Here is a 22156-nt window from a genome sequence, read left to right as displayed (position 1 = left end):
GGCATAAAAATGCTGATTTATTCCCAATACTGTCGTAGGTACTTATTGCCAGCAGATTAGACATGCAACCCTCTCGTTTCTGGACAGCTGACAACATGCCAGCTAAATAATAACAGCTGTTTATAACCCATAATTATGCTAGCTAACATATATAGCTCAAATAGCCTAAAACTCAAAATTTCCCTTTGATAATCAGTTTAATTATATTCTCACATCATGTGAGAGTTTATTTGCTACATGTTTAAATCCAACAAAGCTAGATATATTAAGTAACTTAAAAAAAATGTTATTTGAATGAAACTCCAAAAGATTTCATGACTGGACTAAGCACACAAATTTTCAAGATCCTAGCAACACCCCTGTCTTAAAGACATCAAGGCCTGAATAAACTAAATTGGCCTTAGGACTCTCAGGAATATGGTGACTAATTAGATGCTTTCTCTGGGTGGCATTAACTTGGCCTCCAGTAACACTGAGGAATCTTGAAGTCATTTCTGACCAGGACGTTTTTAAAATTCTTCCTGCACAGTGTGTCTTAAACACTCAGGCCCCATCTTATCTTAAAGATTTTACTGTACTTTATTATCCTAACAGAACACTTCACTCTCAGACTGCAGGCTTACTTGTTGTTTCTAGAGTATTTAAATGTAGAATGGGAGGTAGAGTCTTCAGTTTTCAGGCCCCTCTTCTGTGGAACCAACTCCCAGTTTGGATTCAAGAGAAAGACACTATTGTGGAGGTAAACACAGACGGCACGAGAGCTCTCGATAAACATTGCTCATTTATTACTCATCACCACAGAACTGAACACTTTCCCTCCAAAACACAGCAACAACACTTCCTGAGAACTGGGTGTGAGTGGAGCCCTCCAGTGGTCCACCACACATGCCCCCCCCCCCCCCCCCCCCCCCCGAACACCCAGTAGGGTCATCCCCTAGTCCAGAACCCTTGCTTTAATTAAACGTCCAGAACGGCTGAACCGGGGAGGTGGAGAGCTGGCGGAGGGGAAACGAGCCTGAGGGCCAGGCTGGCACAGGCGGTCAGGAAAAACTGAAGATAGCTCGGGCCCCGCCAGGTGGGGGGCGCTCCCAGAGGAAGAAGCATGGTTGTCCAGTCCAGTGGAAGGCGAGCGGCCACGGCGGGGGGCCTGAGCCGGCACCACCTGGTCATCCAGAAGCACATGTGCTGGTTTAAGTCTGTCAATAGAAACAGCCGACCCCCAAAATCCAAAAGGAAATGCTTCCGGCCCGGTTGAATAACCCGAAAGGGGCCGTCATACAGTGGACACAGCGGAGACCTATAAGCGTCATGCCTGACAAAAACAAACTGCGAAGAGTCCAACGACCTCGGAACAAAGGTGTCAGGCACACAATGGTGCACTGGGCCAGGAAGAGAAAACGAGTCTCTTGGGGGACGGAGAGACAGCACAGAGGGAGCGAAGCACGGGGGTGGGCTCTCAGGCAAGAATTCCCCGGGGACCTGGAGGGGCTGACCAAGGACAAGTTCAGCCGGGGAAACCCCAAGGTCTTCTTTAACCGCGCAGCGCAACCCCAGTAAAACCCATGGAAGGCGGTCAACCCAGTTGCCATCTGTGAGAGAAGCACGGAACGCAGCCTTAAGCGACCGGTGGAAACATTCGCACATCCCGTTGGCCTGCGGGTGGTACGCAGTGGTGCGGTGGACCTTGACCCCCAGGCCGTCAGCCATGGCAGACCAAAGCTCGGAAACGAACTGGGGGCCCCTGTCTGAGGTAATGTCGGCGGGGGGACCGAAACGCGAAACCCACGTTGACAAAAATGCCCTGGCCACTGCTGCTGCTGTAGTGGACGCCAGAGGCACTGCCTCAGGCCAGCGGGTTGTGTGGTCCACTACAGTCAAAAGGTGCGTGAAACCTTGTGACTGCGGCAGAGGACCAACCAGATCCACATGCACATGATCAAAACGCCTCCCTGGAACACGGAAGGATTCGAGGGGCGCCTGTGTGTGCCTATGGATCTTAGCGCGTTGGCATGGGATGCACGCGGCTGCCCAGTCTTTCACCGATTTACGAAGGCCCGGCCAAACGAACCTAGAGCTGACCAGCTTGACCGAGGCCCGGACGCCTGGATGAGAGAGGGCGTGTACGGAGTCGAAAACGCGACGACGCCACGAAAGGGGAACTACAGGGCGTGGACGGCTGGTGGAAACATCGCAAAGCAGGCTAGGCCCGCCGTTCCACACGGGTCTGTCCTCCAGTACAAGGCCCGTTTGCGCAGACCGAAGGGCAAGGACGTCCGGGTCGGCCTGTTGGTCAGCGGCCATAGCCTCAAAGTCTATGCCAACATAAACAGGAGAAACCAGCACGCGGGATAGACAGTCAGGACTTACCAGCCACGTGCTGAATGTCAGTTGTGAACTCGGAAATGGCTGCCAACTGGCGCTGCTGACGCCCGCTCCACGGATCAGAGACCTTGGACATCGCGAATGTCAAAGGTTTATGATCGACGTACGCGGTGAAGCTCCGACCCTCGAGAAAAAAACGAAAATGCCGTGTGGCGAGGTGTAGGGCCAGCAACTCCCTGTCAAAAACGCTATATTTGCGCTCACTGTCTCTAAGCGTGCGACTAAAAAAAGCGAGCGGTTGCCAGACACCGGAGACCCGCTGTTCTAACACTGCGCCCACTGCCATGTCCGACACGTCGGAGGTCAACGCAATCTCCGCCGACGGAAACGGGTGGGCCAGCGGGGCCAGCAGGGCGGCGTTTGCCAGCGCGGTCTTGGCCCCAGAAAATGCCTGGATGCGTTCAGGGAGCCAATCAATCGGGTCCTTAGCTGTTTTACCCTTCAAGGCAGCATAGAGAGGCTGCAGCAGGTGCGCAGCTCTTGTGAGAAAGCGGTTGTAGAAATTGACCATCCCCAAGAACTCCTGCAGCGCTTTAATGGACGCAGGACGCGGAAAAGCCGAAACGGCCTGGACCTTGTCTGGCAACGGAACCACACCGTCAGCGGAAATGCGGTGGCCCAAGAAATCCAGAACCGGCAAGCCGAACTGGCACTTGGAGGGGTTGACGATCAGGCCGTGTGCCGCCAAGCGCTGGAAAACCTGATGCAGATGGGACGCGTGCTGACTCTCAGAGCAGCTGGCCACCAATATATCGTCAAGGTACACGAAGACGAAAGGCAGCCCGCGCAAAACAGAGTCCATCAACCGCTGAAAAGTCTGGGCGGCGCCTTTCAGGCCGAACGGCATGCGCAAAAATTCAAACAGGCCGAAAGGGGTAATAACGGCAGTTTTGGGGACGTCTTCGGCGCGCACGGCAACCTGGTGATACCCCCGCACCAAGTCAATTTTAGAAAAAATCGAGGTGCCGGCGAGGTGGGCGGAAAAATCCTGGATGTGGGGAATGGGGTAACGGTCATTCTCCGTGACATTATTCAAACGGCGAAAATCCCCACACGGCCGCCACCGACCGTCTGACTTGGGCACCATGTGTAGCGGAGAAGCCCAGGCACTATTCGAGCGCTGCACTATGCCGAGGCGCTCCATTGCGGCAAACTCTTCCCGAGCGACGGAGAGTTTCGCGGGGTTGAGGTGGCGCGCGCGTGCGAACACCGGGGGACCGACCGTCGGAATATAATGTTCAACCCTGTGCTTCGTTGCCGTGTTCGAGAAATTAGGAACAGTCAGTGAAGGGAACTCCAAGAGCAAACGCTGAAAAACATTCCCTGAAGTCACTAAATTAGCCCGATTCAGGGGCTCGATGGCGCGAGTGAAACAGGGCATTGAAGAAAAAGACAGTGCATCGATCAAGCGTCTGTTAGCGACATCGACCAGCAGGCCATGGGCACAAAGAAAATCAGCGCCCAAAATAGGTACAGAGCTAGCGGCAACAACAAAGGTCCATTGGAAATCCCGGCCATGAAAACAAACAGTCACGAACCTTTCCCCGAACGTTGCGATGGGAGAGCCATTAGCCGCAATAAGCTGCGGTCCGCAGCCCGCTGCTAAACTGTCGGCTCCGGACGGGGGAAGGAGGCTCTTCTGGGAGCCGGAGTCGACCAGGAAACGTCTCCCAGAGCGCAAGTCTTCTATGAAGAGCAGTTTTTCTTTGTCACCAGCAGTCGCCAGCAGTCGCGGCCGCTACGGCGCGCTGGCGGGGTCCATGTCCCAGGGTCGGAAAAGCGCAAGGCGGCAGGCAGCGGCGCTCTCCGGCGCCAAAACGCTGATGGTAGAAACAGAGCTCCTTGGTGTCGCTGTGCCGCGACCTTTGCCGTCAGCGAAGGATCGGGTACGTCGTGGCAGGTCACTGGGGAAGTGGAAGGCGCCGCCGGCGAGGCTGGAACTAGGTCGTGATCGTGGAAAGTGCGGGTAGCCAGGAGAATACGATCCGCGTCCTCAGCCAGGGAGCGATAATCCTTCGTGCCCAGAAGCGGAGAGTTGGCGAGGCCGGCTCTCACGGCCGCCGGCAGCTGTCGGAGGAAGATGTGGGCGAAGAGGAATCCCCCGTCGTCCGGTCCGAGAAAGGATAGCATGTGCTCCATCAGTTCGAGAGCCGTACCGCCACCCAGGCCTGAGAGGGAGAGGAGCTTCTCGGCTCGCTCTGCGTCGGTGAGGGCATAGCGCCGAAGAAGCAGCTCCTTAAGGGCGGCGTACTTCCCTCGGGTGGGTGGGTCCCGGAGGAGAGTCAACGCATGACGGGTGGCTAGCGGGTCGAGAGAAGCCACCACATGGTGATATTTCGTGTCGTCAGCCGAGATGCTACAAAGGGCGAACTGAGCCTCCACGTGCACGAACCACGACGGGGGATCGTGAAGCCAAAAGTCCGGCAGCTCGAGCGCCACAGCAAACGTAGCTGCAGCCGGAGGCAGAGGGCTGGCGGCTGCTGATGCATCCAGAGCGGAGTCAGCGCCACCATCGGACTGCAGCATGTTCGAGTCAGGGGTCACCAATGTGGAGGTAAACACAGACGACACGAGAGCTCTCGATAAACACTGCTCGTTTATTACTCATCACCACAGAACTGAACACTTTCCCTCCAAAACACAGCAACAACACTTCCTGAGAACTGGGTGTGAGTGGAGCCCTCCAGTGGTCCACCACACTATCTCTACTTTTGAGATTAGGCTTAAAACTTTCTTTTTTGATAAAACGTATACTTAGAGCTGAATTATGTAAAGCTGAACCAAAACGTAGTTATGCTTGTATAGGTTCAGGCTTCTCATGATGCATTCACCACTTCCCCTCCATTCCCTTCTTTTCCATCCTGATGTGTTTACATGCCACCACTGAACATCCTTGAATTTTGTCTTCTCTCTCCTAGAGAGAGAATAATGTCCCCTCTGTCTATTTGGGGGCAACTGGTAGGTGCAGTGTGTTCGATGGCAGTCACAGATGGATGCTGTTCACACATTTAATGGGCTGCTTATGATAATGCAGTATATCCAGGCACATGCAGAGGGGGGAGTGGAAGGGGTTGATCACCTGCCCCTTTCCTGATGGGTGCCCCAAGTGCCCTTTTCTTGAGGTAAATGTTTATTTATTTATTTTATTTTATTTTTTAAAGTGTGTGTGCGTGTGGAGTCCTGCCTGTGCCCCTCAACAATAATATTTAACTATTAATCACATTTTGCTAAATAAAAGGATCTGGCGTCCATCAGTCACATGACTGCCATTAACTAATGATTGCCCTTGACGCCAGAGCGCACTGGTTACGTACCAGGAAAGAGCTCTCAAAGAGTACGCACATTTTTTGCCGTCTGGGCGGTGCAGAGCTGTCGGAGAAACAGTTAGTTGGGAGACGCAGACTGATGCAACAAAAACCAGTAAGTAGGGTGTACAGCATACACTGTAGTCTATAGCACACAAGAGTGGTAAGCTGGCTTGTGGCAAATGATGAACTGAAACAAATGCGCGTGCTGTGTGTGTAACAGCGCGACAAATATTACCTGTCCTTTAAGTAACTGCACAAGTAGTGCTGGTCATAGCTGCTAGCTAACTGGGTAAGGGTGTCATGGGTCTGTAGCGCTGTCCACTGTTTTAGGGAAGATATTTAGTTTTAAAGTAACTTACAGGGCATTTCCTTGCTTTTCTGGAGGGCTTATATTTCATTAAAAATATTTAATATGCATATCCACATAATTATGGATTTATTTATTATTTAAACACTGTATTTTAAAGAAAATACATTAAGAAATAGATTATATTAGATTTATATTTCAAATAGGACAATATGCTTATTTTACAGCAGCAACAATACTGTATCTCTACAATTTAAACATTTAATAAGCTTTCTGCCTGCACAGAGTGGATAGTCAAACAAATTGAATCATCATAAATACTTTTATGTATTACTTTTGTTTTATGTATATAGATTTGTTGTTTTTATTATTACTCATGATATAACATTGTCCACATATGTACTGTAAGGACAATGTGTCCAGACTTGTCCTTAGAGGACATGTTTAGCAGCTGTGTGAGGCTGCTAAAGGCAGTGGATCCCTCACCAGCTGGAATAAAAAAAGTACAGGTAGCAATAACATATGTAATAGTTTTTGCATTGCAGAGTTATTCCAGTATAAAAAACAATAATAAACACAATTGCAATGTTTTGGTTCTACAACATTTTCTATCATTACTTTCTTGTGGATTAAATGGAAGAGTTTTTAAGTGTGGATAATTAAATAATAGATGGATGCAATAGCAAATTGTGCCTTTTTCTCAGATTCACGGCGAGTGGAGAGTGATAGCTGAGATGAGGAGATGGAGGAAGAGAGGCAAAGAGTGATTCACAGGAGGAGCCTAGTTTATTTCTCACAGTTTTGTTGCCTTGTAGTTCCAAGCGCTGTCACCAATTTTTGCATTTTATTATTATTTCATAACACTTGTTTAATCAGCGACCATTTCTCCCGTGGACTTTTTACAGTCTACAGTCTCAAATCAACACAGCCCTGCCTTCCAGCACTATCAGCAGCAGGAACAGCAGCAACACGTCAACAGCAACATTGTACCCCATCGGGTAAAACATAGGCTATGTTTGCTTTGCATTGTCCCCTTGAAACTTGTCTGCACACTTCTCTGTGTGAGTTCTTATGTCCAGCACAGGTTTATACCTGTCACACACGGTGGACTACAATCACTTTATGAGATTACTTAAGTTTCAGTCATTATGCTCCTACTTCATCACCTTCACCCTGAGCTGCTCTTTCACTCTGTCCTCTGCAACAGGATGTGAGGATTTCTTAATGCTGCTTCACTTAAAAAGAAACAAAATGCTTTGCAGCGAAGTTTCAGTTTGAATTTTGATTTGATGTTTCATATTAATGATTTCACTTCCACACTGCCACAGCTCTGCCCGGCTATCATAGAAAATGTAGTTTAATACATATGAATTAAAGATTTAGTGTTCAGATCCAAGCTAGAGATAGGACGTTTCACTTACAGTTCAGTTAATGTCCATCACAGCAGCAGGCGCCCTGCATCAGGATAAACCCAGTGAGGCTCCTGCACAGGTACACAGGTGTTTTAGGTAATCGCAGCTTTTTCTCTGTTTTTTGGTTAACTGAGAATAAGATGGTCGACACTGACGTTTCAACACTCAGCAGAACTTCCGAAGGGCGGACGTTTCGAAACACAGCTCAGAAGTGTGGTTCAAAACACGATGGTCACATGACCGTGTGCCTATGGACAGTGGTCACATGTCCGTGGTTTCAAACATAAAAAACATGCATCGAGTCTTTTATTGAAGTCTTTATTATTGAGTTAATTGAAATTTAAAAAAAAACGAATGGCAGCTTTTTTGTTTAACAACGTGTAAAACAAACGTCATGACCGTGAAGTCCGTGAGACATTCGGGATTTGAGTTTGTTTATTCAGCGCTTCGAAAACCTGAAAAGCTGTGAGGTCATCACCACAAAAACAGCAGCTTTTTTCTCACATTATTATTTCATGTATAAACTGAGTTACTAAACAGCTGAAAACCTCATTCATGTTATTTTTGCTGAGGTTCGCTGTTCACAGTTAGTCTTTAATAATTTGAACATTTTTCTTTCTTGATTTCTGCTGAACATGTCAATCATACCTGATACTGTACAATATAAAGCGCCTTGAGGCGACTGTTGTTGTGATTTGGTGCTATATAAATAAAATTGAATTGAATTGATACCGTCATATAATAAATACTCCTGTTTAGAATTATGCAGGGTTTATTTTTTTGAATCATTGTTTTAAAGAATGACATTTTCATGACCTGACAACAGCAAAGGCTGTCCAAAATTTGAAGGCTGCTCCAAATGCGGCCCACAAATGCGTCCTCCTTTTCCCCAGATTTGAAGGAGGGGTCTGGCGTATCCTTTGTGGCCCACCCTATCACAGGATTCATTGCGAATCGAAGGCTGAAGAATGTTTTGGGGGAAAATGGCAGACAGTCTAAGCGGTCCAAAAATAAACTTCTAAATATAAGTACTGGGTTTTTATGTCACTAAAAATATCCAGTAGAACAGATGTTAGCATAATGAAGAATCTTTGAGTAGGCCAGTTCCTTCAAAGGATGCAGCCCCTGAACTCGGACAGTTCCACACGTCACATCATTGACGTAAATGCGTTTTAAATCGCTGAAAGCAGAAATTCAGCCAACGTGAAGATGATCAGAAACTTTTTTTGAAGTCATTGTTTGAAGGCTTTTGATTGGCCAGCATTTCTTTGTGGTTAGGGTTATATAGCTAGCTTTTTTGGCCTGCTCTTCACAGCACTTCAAATCATTTTGGGTTTTTATGTGTGTGCTTTCATGTGCACAGTGATATAAGTAACCCTGCTTAAAAAAAAAAGACTGAAATCTCTTTGCAGGTGAACACGTGGACAGTCTGACTGATCCACTTTGTTTAAACTCTCCAACAGCTCCAGCAGCTCAAAGTGAAGCACGAAACTGTGATCCTGACACAGAGCCCACAGACTCCAGGTTAATGCTCAGCGCCCTGTTTTCAGTCTTTAGATCTTTGCACGATAACAGATTCAAAACCATCCTTCTTTTCATTCACCCTGTCTGTTTTCATTTTATTCATTTCTTATTTTATTATTTTTATCATCAACATCCTTTTAAACATTTTGATGAACGAAGATGCAGAGTCAGGAAGTTTTTTTAAAAGGTTTAAAAACGTAGGAGGAAGTTCTCTGCTCCATCCACTCTTCCTCACTCTTGATTCCATTTTCTGAAAGTCCTTTGAAGTGAATGTTTTCCACTGTGTTGCAGTCTGCTGACATCAAGGTCAAATGGTGGAGAGTCCCAGATGTCCCAGTACGACACCAACTCTCTGCCATCTATAATCCAGTTTTGAGATCCCTTCCCAGACGCCTTAACACCCACTCACATCCTGGGCCATCTGACCTCAGGAATTCGCATGATAAGGTGGGGCCAGGTTTCACAATGAGCTCACCCGAAACTCTAGCTGATTGGGACCCACACCCAGTTTCACACCTTGGCTCAGGCGATTAGAGGATCATCAGGGGGTCCTTTTGTCCCTCTGTGGGGGGATACTCCCACTAGGTTTATATCTGGGACTCTCCACCATTTGACCTTAGAACTGAAGAAGTTTCTCGGATGAGAGGTGAAACGTCTTCAAGCAACTTAAAGAAGTCCAGACGCTTTTCTTTGCAAGCTCCTTTGACAATGTGTTATTATTTTCTAACAAAGGAAATGTGCTGATTGATATGGTCTGATATGGCCACGGACCGGTTTATGCTCGACAATATTTTCATGGACCGGCCTTTAAGGTGTCGCGGATAAATACAACAAAATAAAACTAGTACCGGTACCGAAAAAAAAGATTTATTCATAACACACGTGAAAAGACCGAGGAAAACCGAGTTAACGATAAAAACGATAACAAAATAACGCTGAAAACCGATAAAAACCCTGAAAACCATACATTTCACACCTGAGCCTCAACTCTCGCGGCCCGGTACCAAACGACTCACGGACCGGTACCTGTCCGGGGGTTGGGGACCACTGTCTTAAAGAAACGACAGCAGCGCCTTCAATGCTGCACACAAACAGAGCAACAGCGCCCCCTGCTGCAGAACCCAGAACTCCCACTCTGAGCTTTGACTTCTCCAGGCAACCTTCTTTTAGTATTTAGAGAATTCAAACACACACTTCAGAGTCACTTTACTAAGTCAGAAACCTTCCTAACCAAATCTACTGAATCCATTCTCAAATCCATCCAGCTAATTCAGCGTGTGCACATCTTTTTTAATACAGCAGTGAATATACACATGACTGCTGAGAGGGCACCATGCTGACTCAGCCTTAATGGATCCAAATGCAACAAAAGCTGTAAGAAATAAATTGTGAAAATAAATGTCAGTAGTCTGCAGACTTTTGGCAGCATGTGACTGTGTAAATCTGCTGAAGATTAAATGGAATAAAACTGAATGACTAAAGTAAGCTACAGTTCTTCAGAGTTTGTACTTACATGTAGTATTTGAGTAAAGACACTTTCAGGATGCTCTGCTGGTTCTGGATGAAGGTTTGTTCCCGGCTCTGTGCTGGAATATTTAAGTGAAGCTGATCGTTTTACCTGTTTGTGTTTGCTTCATTCACACTTACGTGTAAAGACGTGATATGAATCCGGCCCAAGGTCCGCTCCGCCTTCTTGAAGGTGGGACAGCTCAAAGTTCAGCTGAACACGCTCCTCCTTAAATGAGATGGTCTAATCTGAGCTGCAGGTTCATAGTCCACTTGAAAAAAGCCCAACACTGAAACACTCATTTCATTTTTAAACCTTCTAAGGTTTTTATTCTAACACATCGTTGGTTAGACAGCAGATAAATGCTTTCAGTCTTCACTCAGGAACATTTTACTTGATTGTAATATTTTAATTTAACTAATAAAAGATTTAATAAAAGAAGGAAGTAGCTTTATTAGTCAGTGAAAACTGAAGCCTTAGACTGCTATTCATTGTAAAGTCCAGCAGGGGACGACTCCTCCGGTTTTCTAAAGAAGCCTTATTGTACAAAAGCCCAAGAAAACATGATCCTGCTGCTCACTGTGAAGTCAGTAAACCCTCTCCTGGTGAATTTATTCTCTGAGATGCTTATTTTGAGTCTTATTGGATCAAACATGAAGTTGTACATTTTGGTCCCATTAGAGGCTCAGAAAGCACGTCACCGTTTTTACATCTGCTGATTTAATTACTGACTTGATGACTGAATGAAGGTTTGCTCTTGTTCATGTCTCTTAATGTGTGAATGACTGAAGTGCAAACATGCATGAAACAACAACAGTTATTCTGAACCAGTAACATAACACCTGTTTGCTCCACAGTTTTGAGTACCAGGTGAAACGAATGAATCTTATCCTGTGGTGTAAACCTTACACTTATGCTTTACACTATAGCCTCTTGATTTTTAGTTTTAAGCAATGGAAACGACTGCAGGTGGTTTTAGTGAAGGACTAGAAGATGATTGTGGGAAAGATGGATGACCCCTTATTAAGAGCTTTATTGTTCCCCTCAGAGGACTCTCATGATAAAGTTTGCATGTTTGTGGCAGATGCAAAGAGCAGCTGCTGGCTATGATCCTGGGTCAGTGTGGTTACGTAAGTGAACCTGCAGAACAAACACAGCAGGGCCAGTTGAAGGACGCTGCAGGGCCACGATAACGAGAGGATGGTACAAGCAGACGGGTTAAAGGTTGTCCACAAGCCAATCACATGACATCCAAAAATCAGCTGATTACAGAAACTACAGGGTGGGCCATTTATATGGATACACCGTAAAAACATGGGAATGGTTGGTGATATTAAAGTCCTGTTTGTGGCACATTAGTATATGTGAGGGGGCAAACTCCTCAAGATGGGTGGTGACCATGGTGGCCATTTAGAAGTCGGCCATCTTGGATACAACTTTTGTTTTTTCAATAGGAAGAGGGCCATGTGACACATCAAACTTATTGGTAATGTCACAAGAAAAACAATGGTGTGCTTGGTTTCAACGTAACTTTATTCTTTCATGAGTTATTTACAAGTGTCTGACCACTTATAAAATGTGTTCAATGTGCTGCTGGATTGTCAATGCAACCCTCTTCTCCTACTCTTCACACACTGATAGCAACACTGCAGGAGAAATGCCAGCACAGGCATCCAGTATCCGTAGTTTCAGGTGCTGCACATCTCGTATCTTCACACCATAGACAATTGCCTTCAGATGACCCCAAAGATAAAAGTCTAAGGGGGTCAGATCGGGAGACCTTGGGGGCCATTCAACTGGCCCACGACGACCAATCCACTTTCCAGAAAACTGTTCATCTAGGAATGCTTGGACCTGGCACCCATAATGTGGTGGTGCACCATCTTGCTGGAAGAACTCAGGGAACGTGCCAGCTTCAGTGCATAAAGAGGGAAACACATCATCATGTAGCAATTTCAAATATCCAGTGGCCTTGAGGTTTCCATTGATGAAGAATGGACCCACTATCGTTGTACCCCATATACCACACCAAACCATCACTTTTGTTGTTCCAACAGTCTTGGAGGGATCCATCCAATGTGGGTTAGTGTCAGACCAATAGCGGTGGTTTTGTTTGTTAACTTCACCATTCACATAAAAGTTTGCCTCATCACTGAACAAAATCTTCTGCGTGAACTGAGGGTCCTGTTCCCATTTTTGTTTTGCCCATTCTGCAAATTCTGTGTGCCGATCTGGGTCATCCTCGTTGAGATGCTGCAGTAGCTGGAGTTTGTAAGGGTGCCATTTGTGAATAGCTAATATCCGCAGAAGGGATGTTGGACTAATGCCACTCTCCAGTGACATGCGGCAAGTGCTACGCTGTGGGCTCTTGCTGAATGAAGCTAGGACAGCCACTAATGTTTCTTCGTTAGTGACAGTTTTCTTTCGTCCACATTTTGGCAAATCCAACACTGAAACTTAGCAAGCAGTTTGCTAACTGTAGCATGGGAGACGGGTGGTCTCGTAGGGTGTCTTGCATTCAAATCTGCTGCAATGACCCGGTTACCGCGTTCACCAGATATCAACACAATTTTGATCCGCTCCTCACGTGTTAACCTCTTCGACATGTCAATGGCTGTGAACAAAGAGAAACCTGTACATAACTCATGAAAGAATAAAGTTATGTTGAAACCAAGCACACCATTGTTTTTCTTGTGACATTATCAATAAGTTTGATGTGTCACATGGCCCTCTTCCTATTGAAAAAACAAAAATTGTATCCAAGATGGCCGACTTCTAAATAGCCACCATCCATCTTGAGGAGTTTGCCCCCTCACATATACTAATGTGCCACAAACAGGACTTTAATATCACCAGCCACTCCCATTTTATTACGGTGTATCCATATAAATAGCCCACTCTGTATTTTCTTTTCCTTGTCTGTATCCACCCTACACCCGAGTGCTTTATTAAAACTTATTTTGTGGTAAAGTTATCAAAATAATTGCCAGGAGGTCTTTCAAGACGTGCTAGGAGAATACTGGCCTGCACAGATGTTATAACCTTTCATCAAGAATGTGTGAATGGCTGTTTACACCTGTGAGAGCTTAACCTGAAAGCTCGCAAAACAGAAGTGTCTCTTTCAGAGGTTTCATTGTGTACATCATGAAAATGATGCAAATGTGACATCTATGCAGAGAAGCTTCCATGTCCCATGTTTAAAAAAATGTTGAAGAAAGGGTGATATTTACAACCTGCAGGACACCGGTCCTTGAGGCCTGGGGTTCCCCGCCCGCGACGTTGAACATCCTGTTAGGTCATGATGCTGAACACTACTATATAGATATCTCAGGCTGACAAGCATTTTGTTTGTTTTTTTAAATATAAAATCCAGGTGAGACTTTGTTTACTTTTCACTGATTCTTTGTTCAGATCGGAGTGAATGTCTTTAGCTGCAGGTCATCAGCTCTTTGGAAAGGTGTGTGTGTGCAAACATAAACCAGACTCCAGCTAAAAGCCATCCACATTTTATTGTTCTGTCACTCAGGGGTAAGACAGCAGGCTGTTGCCACAGAAAACATTTCACCGTCACATTACACCAACTTTAAACATTCAACTTTATTCACCGGCTTTCCTTAAAACCCTCGTTAACACACACACTCTTCACTTCAGACACACGATTCCCTCCAACACTGAGCGGCGCGTACAAAATACTTTTTTTAAAAACAGGAAATCGATGCACACACTTACACACATCTAAATGAACATGTAGCTTAAACAGAGTTTGAGAACTAATCCATGAACATCACTCATCACAGCACAGGTGGTAAAAATCACATTTTCCAGGTCACTTTTCTTAAAAAAATAAATTATGTTTTCCTTACCAGCTGCTCTGAGCAGACGCTAAATTAATCAGTGACCGATGTCAGAAGCATTTTCCTACAAACTAATGTGCAAATCTTTGCATTACTGTGAAAGAAAGCAGAAACATTAAAGCTGCAGCCATCCACCCCACAGTCAGACCACCCACCGACTGTCAGCTTCTAAAAGCAGCTCATTTCTGTCACCCAGACAAAAATCTGTCATTAAGACTTAATTCAGTGAGAAATAAAACCGATGATTATCTGCAGGCAGGTCATCCTTTCACAAATCATTCTTTTAAATCATCCAACTTGCCAGAAGGAGCAGCTGAGACCCCGCCCACCTGACCTCAAACATGCTCCCTCACATCACTTGAGATTTACGCCCCCCCAGGAAATCGGAGTCATCCTAAAGTTAAGCAGCTGCTAGTTTTCATCTTTAAACTTGTTTCAGTTGCTTCAGTTTTGTTTCCTTTTCCTATTTTTTTTTTTTTTTGATTAGTGAAGCAGATAACTTCATGATGAAGATTGGGTTGTCTTCAGTTTTCTTACAAACACAAATTTTCTCTGGCAATTTCTGAACAGCTTCTATTTTTGAAGCATTTCTAAAGTTCATGTTTTAAAGCCAAGAATCACTTCAACCACAAAGCCCCCTCCCCCAAAAGATCCACTCTTGGAAGACTTCCTCCCCCCTCCCCCTCCTGTAGCACTGATGTGAATCTAATGTGATTCAGCATTGGCATTAACGGATGCATGTTTGTAAAAGTGACTCTGCATGTATGTGCAGCATGGCAGTGCGTGCTTTAAAAACAGAGCAAGCATGCTCAGTAGTACGGGCCGATGTTCTCATATCCGGCATAGCCCGGCCAATCAGGGAAGATCCCGTGTGAACACGTGGGGCTGCCATATCGGTCGAAGTGAACCCCATAGTCACAGGAGGGCCTACTCCAGGCCTGCTGATGGCCCCTCCTCATCGAGGACCACGTGATGCTATAGTTGTTGCCTTGGTTGCTGTCCCAGTGCTCGCAGCCATCCACCTGGTAGCAGACGGCAAACTCGATGCGCTCATGCGGCTTCAGCTCGCCAGACACAGACACTTCGAAGGAGAAGGTGTCGTGGTGCAGGCTGGGATAGGAGTCCTTCATGTACACACAGTCCACATCCGTGTGGCTTTTCCACGAGTCAAAGGTCACACGCACCTTCACTGACTTCTCGAAAGACACGTTCCTGACTTTGACGGTTCCCGCGAACGCCTTCTCTTTCAACAGGCAGTGCTCAAGGCAGATGAGGTTCTCCTCCAAGCGCTGACGGAACAGCAGGTAGTCTGAAGCAGGCTGAGCGAAGCCCAACACCAGCCGGTCATCCTCAGCTTTGAGTGACAGAGCTGAGCTCAGCTGCTCCTGGATGTTCATGGGAATGTCGATGGGGTCACTGAATGGAGAGAACATCTTCACCCGGGTCAGAGCCAGGCCTTTGTGGTCGGCAAAGGTTACACGCTTTTTGGTTTTGGTCCCGTTTTTGCTAATGGATCTGTCATCCTGGAGCTCGGACTGATCGAGGAGGTGCGAGTGCTGGAACCTCAGAGCAGGTTTACAGGTTTTCCGAGGCTTCCTGTAGGAAAAGTCCTCTTTGGAGAGGTACAGGGGCAGGGTCATGTCGATCGGCATGGTGGGCTCTGGAGGAAGCACGCACAGAACACTGAAACACAGGAAAGAGCGCTTCTGTTAAAATACATCGTTAAAATAATCTTACTCCATTTTAATATTTATCATTACACTGAGAGCTGACTCAAACTGTCTGCTCTTTGTAACACCAGGACGTTAGTTACAGAGCAACAGGATCAGTCAATGCAGATAAACCTGGATTCTTCTATGGAAATATAAGTGGTTTAATTTCTGCTGCTCACTCCACATTACAAACTCTCACTTTATTACAGATGACAAATATCCAAATTAAGTCATATGGACAAACTGAAAAACAGTGCAAGTCCATCATTTACAGTAAATGATGTGATTAAGTCACAGTACAAAGTTCTCAGCACAACAAGAATGTCATCACAGTCTAGGGCTGCTCAATTAATCGAATTTTAATCTCGATTACGATCTGGGCTTTCAACGATCATTAAAAATGACTGAGCTGATTATTAGCCCCTCCCTCGTACTTTACTCTCGCGCTGCTCTCTGCATTTCGAACACGTGTCACAACAATTAAGAGCAGCGGTCCCCAACCTTTTTTGCGCCACGGACCGGTTTATGCCCGACAATATTTTCATTGACCGGCCTTTAAGGTGCCGCAGATAAATACGACAAAATAAAACTAGTACTGGTACCGAAAACATTATTACTAACACACGTGAAAAGACCAAGGAAAACCGAGTAAACGATAAAAACGATAACAAAATAACGCTGAAAACCGATAAAAAACCCTGAAAACCATACATTTCACACCTGAGCCTCAACTCTCGCGGCCCGGTACCAAACGACTCACGGACCGGTACCGGTCCGAGCCCCGGGGGTTGGGGACCACTGATTAAGGGGACCCGAGGGAAGCTCGGAAAGCTAAGCAGAAGTTATTTGGAGAGGAGAGTGACTGCCGCTGGTTGAAAAGAGGTTAAAAACAAAAATAACAAAAAAAAAAAACCCACTTGTGGTGTGGAAACATTATGGGCTCGCGGAGTCAGACATGGATCAAGTAGACATAGTGTGTAAACTCTGCTACAGTGTCGTAGCTGCAACACAGAGCAACACTGCAAAGTTCACTAAACATAGATGTTTACATTTTTCATTTATGTTTTATATTGCAAACATTTGCACTGTTATCGGTATTTGCACACTATTTTATGACAATCTTTAAAGTCATTATTCAATACATTGTTATTGTTAAATAAATATCATCAAATAATCGAGATCTCAATTTCAGTGAAAATAATTGTGATTATCATTTTTGCCATAATCGAGCAGCCCTATCACAGTCTGTATCATATTCAAAAAGTACATTTTAAAAGTTTAAGTTTAAACTTCATGATCTTTTTTTGTAACAAAAGTGAACATAAAGAAAATCAATGAGTACAAATCATTTATATGCAGATTGACCAATCACAACAATGTGATTGGTCACTTGCAATGTTGAACCTGGAACAACATTTTCATGATGGTCTGGGAACAACACCAACACGAGGATATCAGATCATCCGTGTGTCATGGTGAGACCACCACAGATTTCACCACATTTTACCTGTAATTGTATGGTAATGTATGTCATGCATCTTTGTGGAACAGGTGACCCACGTTGCTGTAAGTGGTTAGATTTCTGTATAAAAGCTCCAAAGCTCCTTTAGTGGTTTAAGTCCTGCAGCAACTGTGTCAGTGTGTTCTTTACCTGAGGCTCTGAATACAAGTCTTTAATGTGAGTTTACTATGTGTTATTTCATCACTGTATTGTTGTAGTGCATGTATTTTCCAACTTGACCACATTTGACTGCAAACTGATAATAGCCCTTTTTTAAAATTATAATTAAGATGCAGTAAAAAACACCAGTTCTAAGCTCCTAAATTTGACCCGACGATGCTGTAAAGATTCAAACTCAATGAAATTGTCAAAATTTCAGGCTAAACACGAAACAGGTGTAAACTACAGATAACAGCAACAATCCTCATATCGGTCATGAATTATGCCCATATTGGGAAGAGGGGAGCAGAGTCTCTCTTGAGTCTGATATCACATCCAGTAAATTTTCTGTCTGACAACATCTGAAGCAGAGCAAACAGTGACAACAGCCGTGAAGACTGTAAATATCCAGCATATCTTATCTGCACAAACAGTTAATCAGGTCAGTGAAGACAAAGGTGGAGCTCGTATGCCTGAGCCCCTGCAGTAAATCTGACCCTCGTTAATCCACATCAGGACAACACTGGGATTCTGATCCTTCTCACACAGACAGACACCTCAATCAGGAGCTGTGACCTAAACCATCTCATTGTTAAAGTCTTTAAAACACACAGGAAACAACCTTTGACCAAGTGACTGACTTAGAGTCTGGGGTCAGATACAGCCAGTCATCCAGGTGGTGACCTGTACACAGGTGTCTGTGCTGGCGACCTTCATTAATGGGAAAAGATTTAGAGTCTGAGCAGACTTCAGATGATGAGATATGGAATCACAGCATGATATATTTTCAAAATACAGAAATGCAAAAGCAGCATTAGAATTTGTTTTCAAGTAGCACAGCGCATCAGCTTAAGGTAAAAGAAGAAAAAAAACAACAACTGAGCATCAGTGAAACAAACGTTATCCATCAGGAGGAAAACTTTAGCTTCCTCCAATCTGCTTACCTCTAAATCTGACTGCAGCACAGAAGCACTTTAATTACGAGTGTCCTTTAAACCTCCAAGCATGACAGTTAAACAGCAACATCAGTTAGCCATGAGAATAATCGGCTGATGTGAACGAATGTAACACTAGTGTTTGTCACCAACTGTTAGTAAACCATCACACTGTGAATGTGATGCATATTAACAGACTATTGAGGTGTTTCTAATATTCTGACACCCTAGTCTATGTACACAGAAGGACAACATAAGAAACAATGAGTGACAATATTTAATATCAACTAGGGCTGGGCAATATTATACCGTTTATGGTAATACCGGTATAACGTTTGGCAACGATAAGAAAATGAAATATTGCGATAGAATATGTGTAAAAGGCGCATGCGCAGTGCCTTTGTTTTCATATGCACATGGTGGAAAAAGCACGGCGGAGAATGACAAGGGCGAAAGTGGATCGTTGAATGAAACAGATAAACCAGAATTGGTTTGTAAAAATGCTGCAGCTTCAGTGGTGTGGAACTGGTTTAGCTTTCGTCTGTCAGATACACAACAAAGCACTATTTTGGTAGAGCATGCTAGCGGGCCATCGTTATTACCGTGTTTTTTGGAAAATACGGCACACTTAAAATCAATTCTTAGATTTTTCTGAAAATCGACAGTGTCCCTTATAATCCTGTGTGCCTTATGTTTGGATTCTGGTTGTGTTTACTGACCGCGAAATGAGTACGAATTTGCTAAGCTACAAACCCGCACCGCTTGATGGATTGTCGGAGCATTACGGCTATCATAGGCAGGAGCCTCGCGGAGTGATACGTACTGTGCTTCAACATAATATTACCGTATTGTGTGTGTATAACCTCTTTTTAAGTTTTGTGGATATTATACATGGTTATGCTGAGGATAACTGTCAGCAAGGAATTTGCATTTGCACTGTTAAATTTTTATATAACTTCAATACACATAAAAAACAGCAGCTTGTTTAAATGAAAATACATTGATGGGCTTTTTTTTGCACTAATAAAGTTGTGGAGTTGTAAAGTATTTTGTCTAGTGTCGATTATATCGTCAGTTATATCGTTATCGCAAATTTTCAAATTTTTATCATGATAAATATTTTTGGTCATATCACCCTGCTCTAATATCAACTTCAATTATGAGTCTGTGATAAACATGGCTGAATTGCCAAAAATACTGGAAAATATTTTAAATTTCGAAAAATAAATCCTTAACAGTCTCTTCGTGTTGTATTTAACTCGTTGAGACTGGACAGGTGTACCTAGTAAAACGCCAACATAAAACCTACACTAACACAGTTGCGTTCACGGTGCCCCCTCTCATCAGGTGAAACGGACTTCAGTGAAAACACCGGAGCAGCAGGAGCTCCACACCACAGACACATTTACCTGCTAGCAAACTCTTCAGGTCAACACCAGCAGCACACCCACTCTGACGCTTCACCTTCAGGTGTAGCGTAAGTTTCGTCACACTTCCGTGTCTTGCACGATAAATGGTGCCACAGTCACACCCCCTCCAAGTCACCACGTTGTGGTCACCTTCCGCCATGTCCGTGGGTTTCATTCATTCATTCATTTACCAAAAGCGTGAAAACGTTTGTAAAACCACAGCTTTCTGCGGCCCACGCTACGTCACACACACACCTGAGTACGTATCGATGTTTGATGAGAGAACCGGCAGGTTAATGCAAACAGGAAGAAATTAAAAGAACGAAGAAAGAACCGAACAGTCTGAGTTTTGTTCTAAAGAGTTAAAGAAGATAAATAAACTGCAGTCTTACGTCTTTAAACACTGAAAACCATTAATATTAATACTTTAAACTTAGAGTTTGGTTCAAAGCAGTACACTGTTAACCTCAATCATGAAAAAGAACTGCAGACACACAAACTCGCTGTATCTGAACTTTTACTTCACAGTGTAACTGCACGATGGCTCCAGAGCCTCTTAAAGGCTTCATTTATGACGTCATCAGAACCTAACCGGGCCTCTAAGGCTCCGGACTCTAGTGTTCACACCAGAACTTCAGTACCATCAGCGTTCAGCACCACGGTCTTATCTGGAGCTGCTGCCGAGAACCATTTGCGGTTTGTCCGGTTCCGTTGTGCCGTCACCGCGCTGTGCCCTGGTCCTCGGTCTGGTCCTGGTTCCGGGTCTCCGTCCTAGATCTCTGAGGACTCCGCAGCAGCACTCTGCTCGGGCGCTAACTCTCAGCTCACACTAAAACCGGTGAGCCGCTTTTCTTCTTCTCGTGCCTTCAAACGGCCACGCCGCTTTCACGTGGACACGCGTCCGCAGCCAATCAGAGAGCGCGCTGACGGAGTGGTCGGCGGCCTGGCGCCCTGCTGTCAGAGCCGTCTCTCCGCGTGAAGATTGACAGAAAGCCGTAATCTGAGTTATTTATCGTGGTTCGTAGGGCCCAGTTTAGCGCCTCGTGCTGTTTTAGTAAATTAAATGTAGATTAAATCAAACATCATCCGCTTACTACCTGGAAGCATGAATATTAACCCTGTAAAGGTAAAACTTCACAAAAATACCTTTAAAAAACGCCTGGAATAAATAAATACATTGAAAATATATTAATTTGCATTTATGTTTTATAATTTATATCATATTTGCTACATCCGACATTGTTTTCCAATTTATTTATCTCTTTATGTGAAACTTATTTATTTTTATTATTTATTATTGTTATTATTATTATTATTATTATTATTATTATTACCTATTTTTCGGGAGGAAGTAAACTTATGACGTAGAACTCTAAAAAAAACTCAAACTGGATCAAATATGATGCAGCTGTTTTACAGAGTTCAGGCTCATATTTTTGTGATTTTAACAGTTTTCTCTTAAGGCCTGTGAATTGGTTCTACTTAAAACTTTAGTTTAAACTCTTAAGTTTTCAATATGTGCATGTTTGTTTTTTCAGATTTTCTTTGGTGTAAAATTTAAAAATGAGCAATAAAATTTGTATATTTATGTGAGAAGAAGCTAAAGTGAGATGCAAAACCTGCTTACAAAAAAGAGGAGAGTCTTCACTGGGCCAAAACACGTGTGAACATGTATAACATTTCATGTCATTTAGATTCTGTCTATATATTTTTGGTTTGTTTTAATACATGAGTGCATGTATACATACACACACACACACATATATATTTGTATTTGTACATGTAAATGCAAGTATACATATGTTTATATATTGGCTTGTTGTATATATCTAAAATAAAGAATAAAAAAAATAAAGAATAAAAAAAAATAACATCTGTAAGAGACAGCTGGAGACATGTAACAGCAAACTGTGTCTGCAATGTCTGTGGGTCTCTTTGCCTCTGTTTGCATCTGTGGGTTTAGGATGAGTGAGGGTCTTGGGGTCATTGCTGCAGCACTTGTGGGCTGCATGTGCAGCTGAACCTTTACACCCAAGCACAGACACACTGAATGTTTTTTCTGTAATTCTTCTAAAAACATGAACACACGTGACATTTTCATATTGATTTTCTTTTAACATGAGCTCACTTTGTGTCCGTGTAACAG

General features: G+C 44.3%; 1 protein-coding gene and 1 long non-coding RNA gene across 3 annotated transcripts; both read right to left on the bottom strand.

Annotated features, from left to right (window-relative positions):
- Positions 1 to 9778: 9778 nt before the first annotated feature.
- Positions 9779 to 10620, bottom strand: LOC145429716 (uncharacterized). Its single transcript, XR_013910000.1, has 2 exons — positions 10447 to 10620; positions 9779 to 10305 (listed from the first exon to the last, which is right to left on the bottom strand). It is a non-coding gene; the product is annotated as an uncharacterized LOC145429716 (long non-coding RNA).
- Positions 10621 to 13930: 3310 nt separating this feature from the next.
- ppp1r3b (protein phosphatase 1, regulatory subunit 3B) lies at positions 13931 to 21193 on the bottom strand. 2 transcript variants are annotated; one of them, XM_026174662.2, is made up of 2 exons: positions 20652 to 21193; positions 13931 to 15977 (listed from the first exon to the last, which is right to left on the bottom strand). In XM_026174662.2, the coding sequence occupies exon 2, from the start codon at positions 15944 to 15946 to the stop codon at positions 15104 to 15106; it is 843 nt and encodes a 280-aa protein (XP_026030447.1). In that variant the 5' UTR covers positions 15947 to 15977; positions 20652 to 21193; the 3' UTR covers positions 13931 to 15103. The 2 variants fall into 2 exon arrangements, with proteins under 2 accessions (XP_026030447.1, XP_026030448.1); XM_026174663.2 differs by lacking the exon at positions 20652 to 21193 and adding an exon at positions 20011 to 20329.
- Positions 21194 to 22156: the final 963 nt, after the last annotated feature.

This window comes from Astatotilapia calliptera, chromosome 7, assembly GCF_964374335.1.
Source record: "Astatotilapia calliptera chromosome 7, fAstCal68.1, whole genome shotgun sequence".
NCBI lineage: Eukaryota > Metazoa > Chordata > Actinopteri > Cichliformes > Cichlidae > Astatotilapia > Astatotilapia calliptera.
This window is presented reverse-complemented; position numbering and strand designations above follow the sequence as displayed.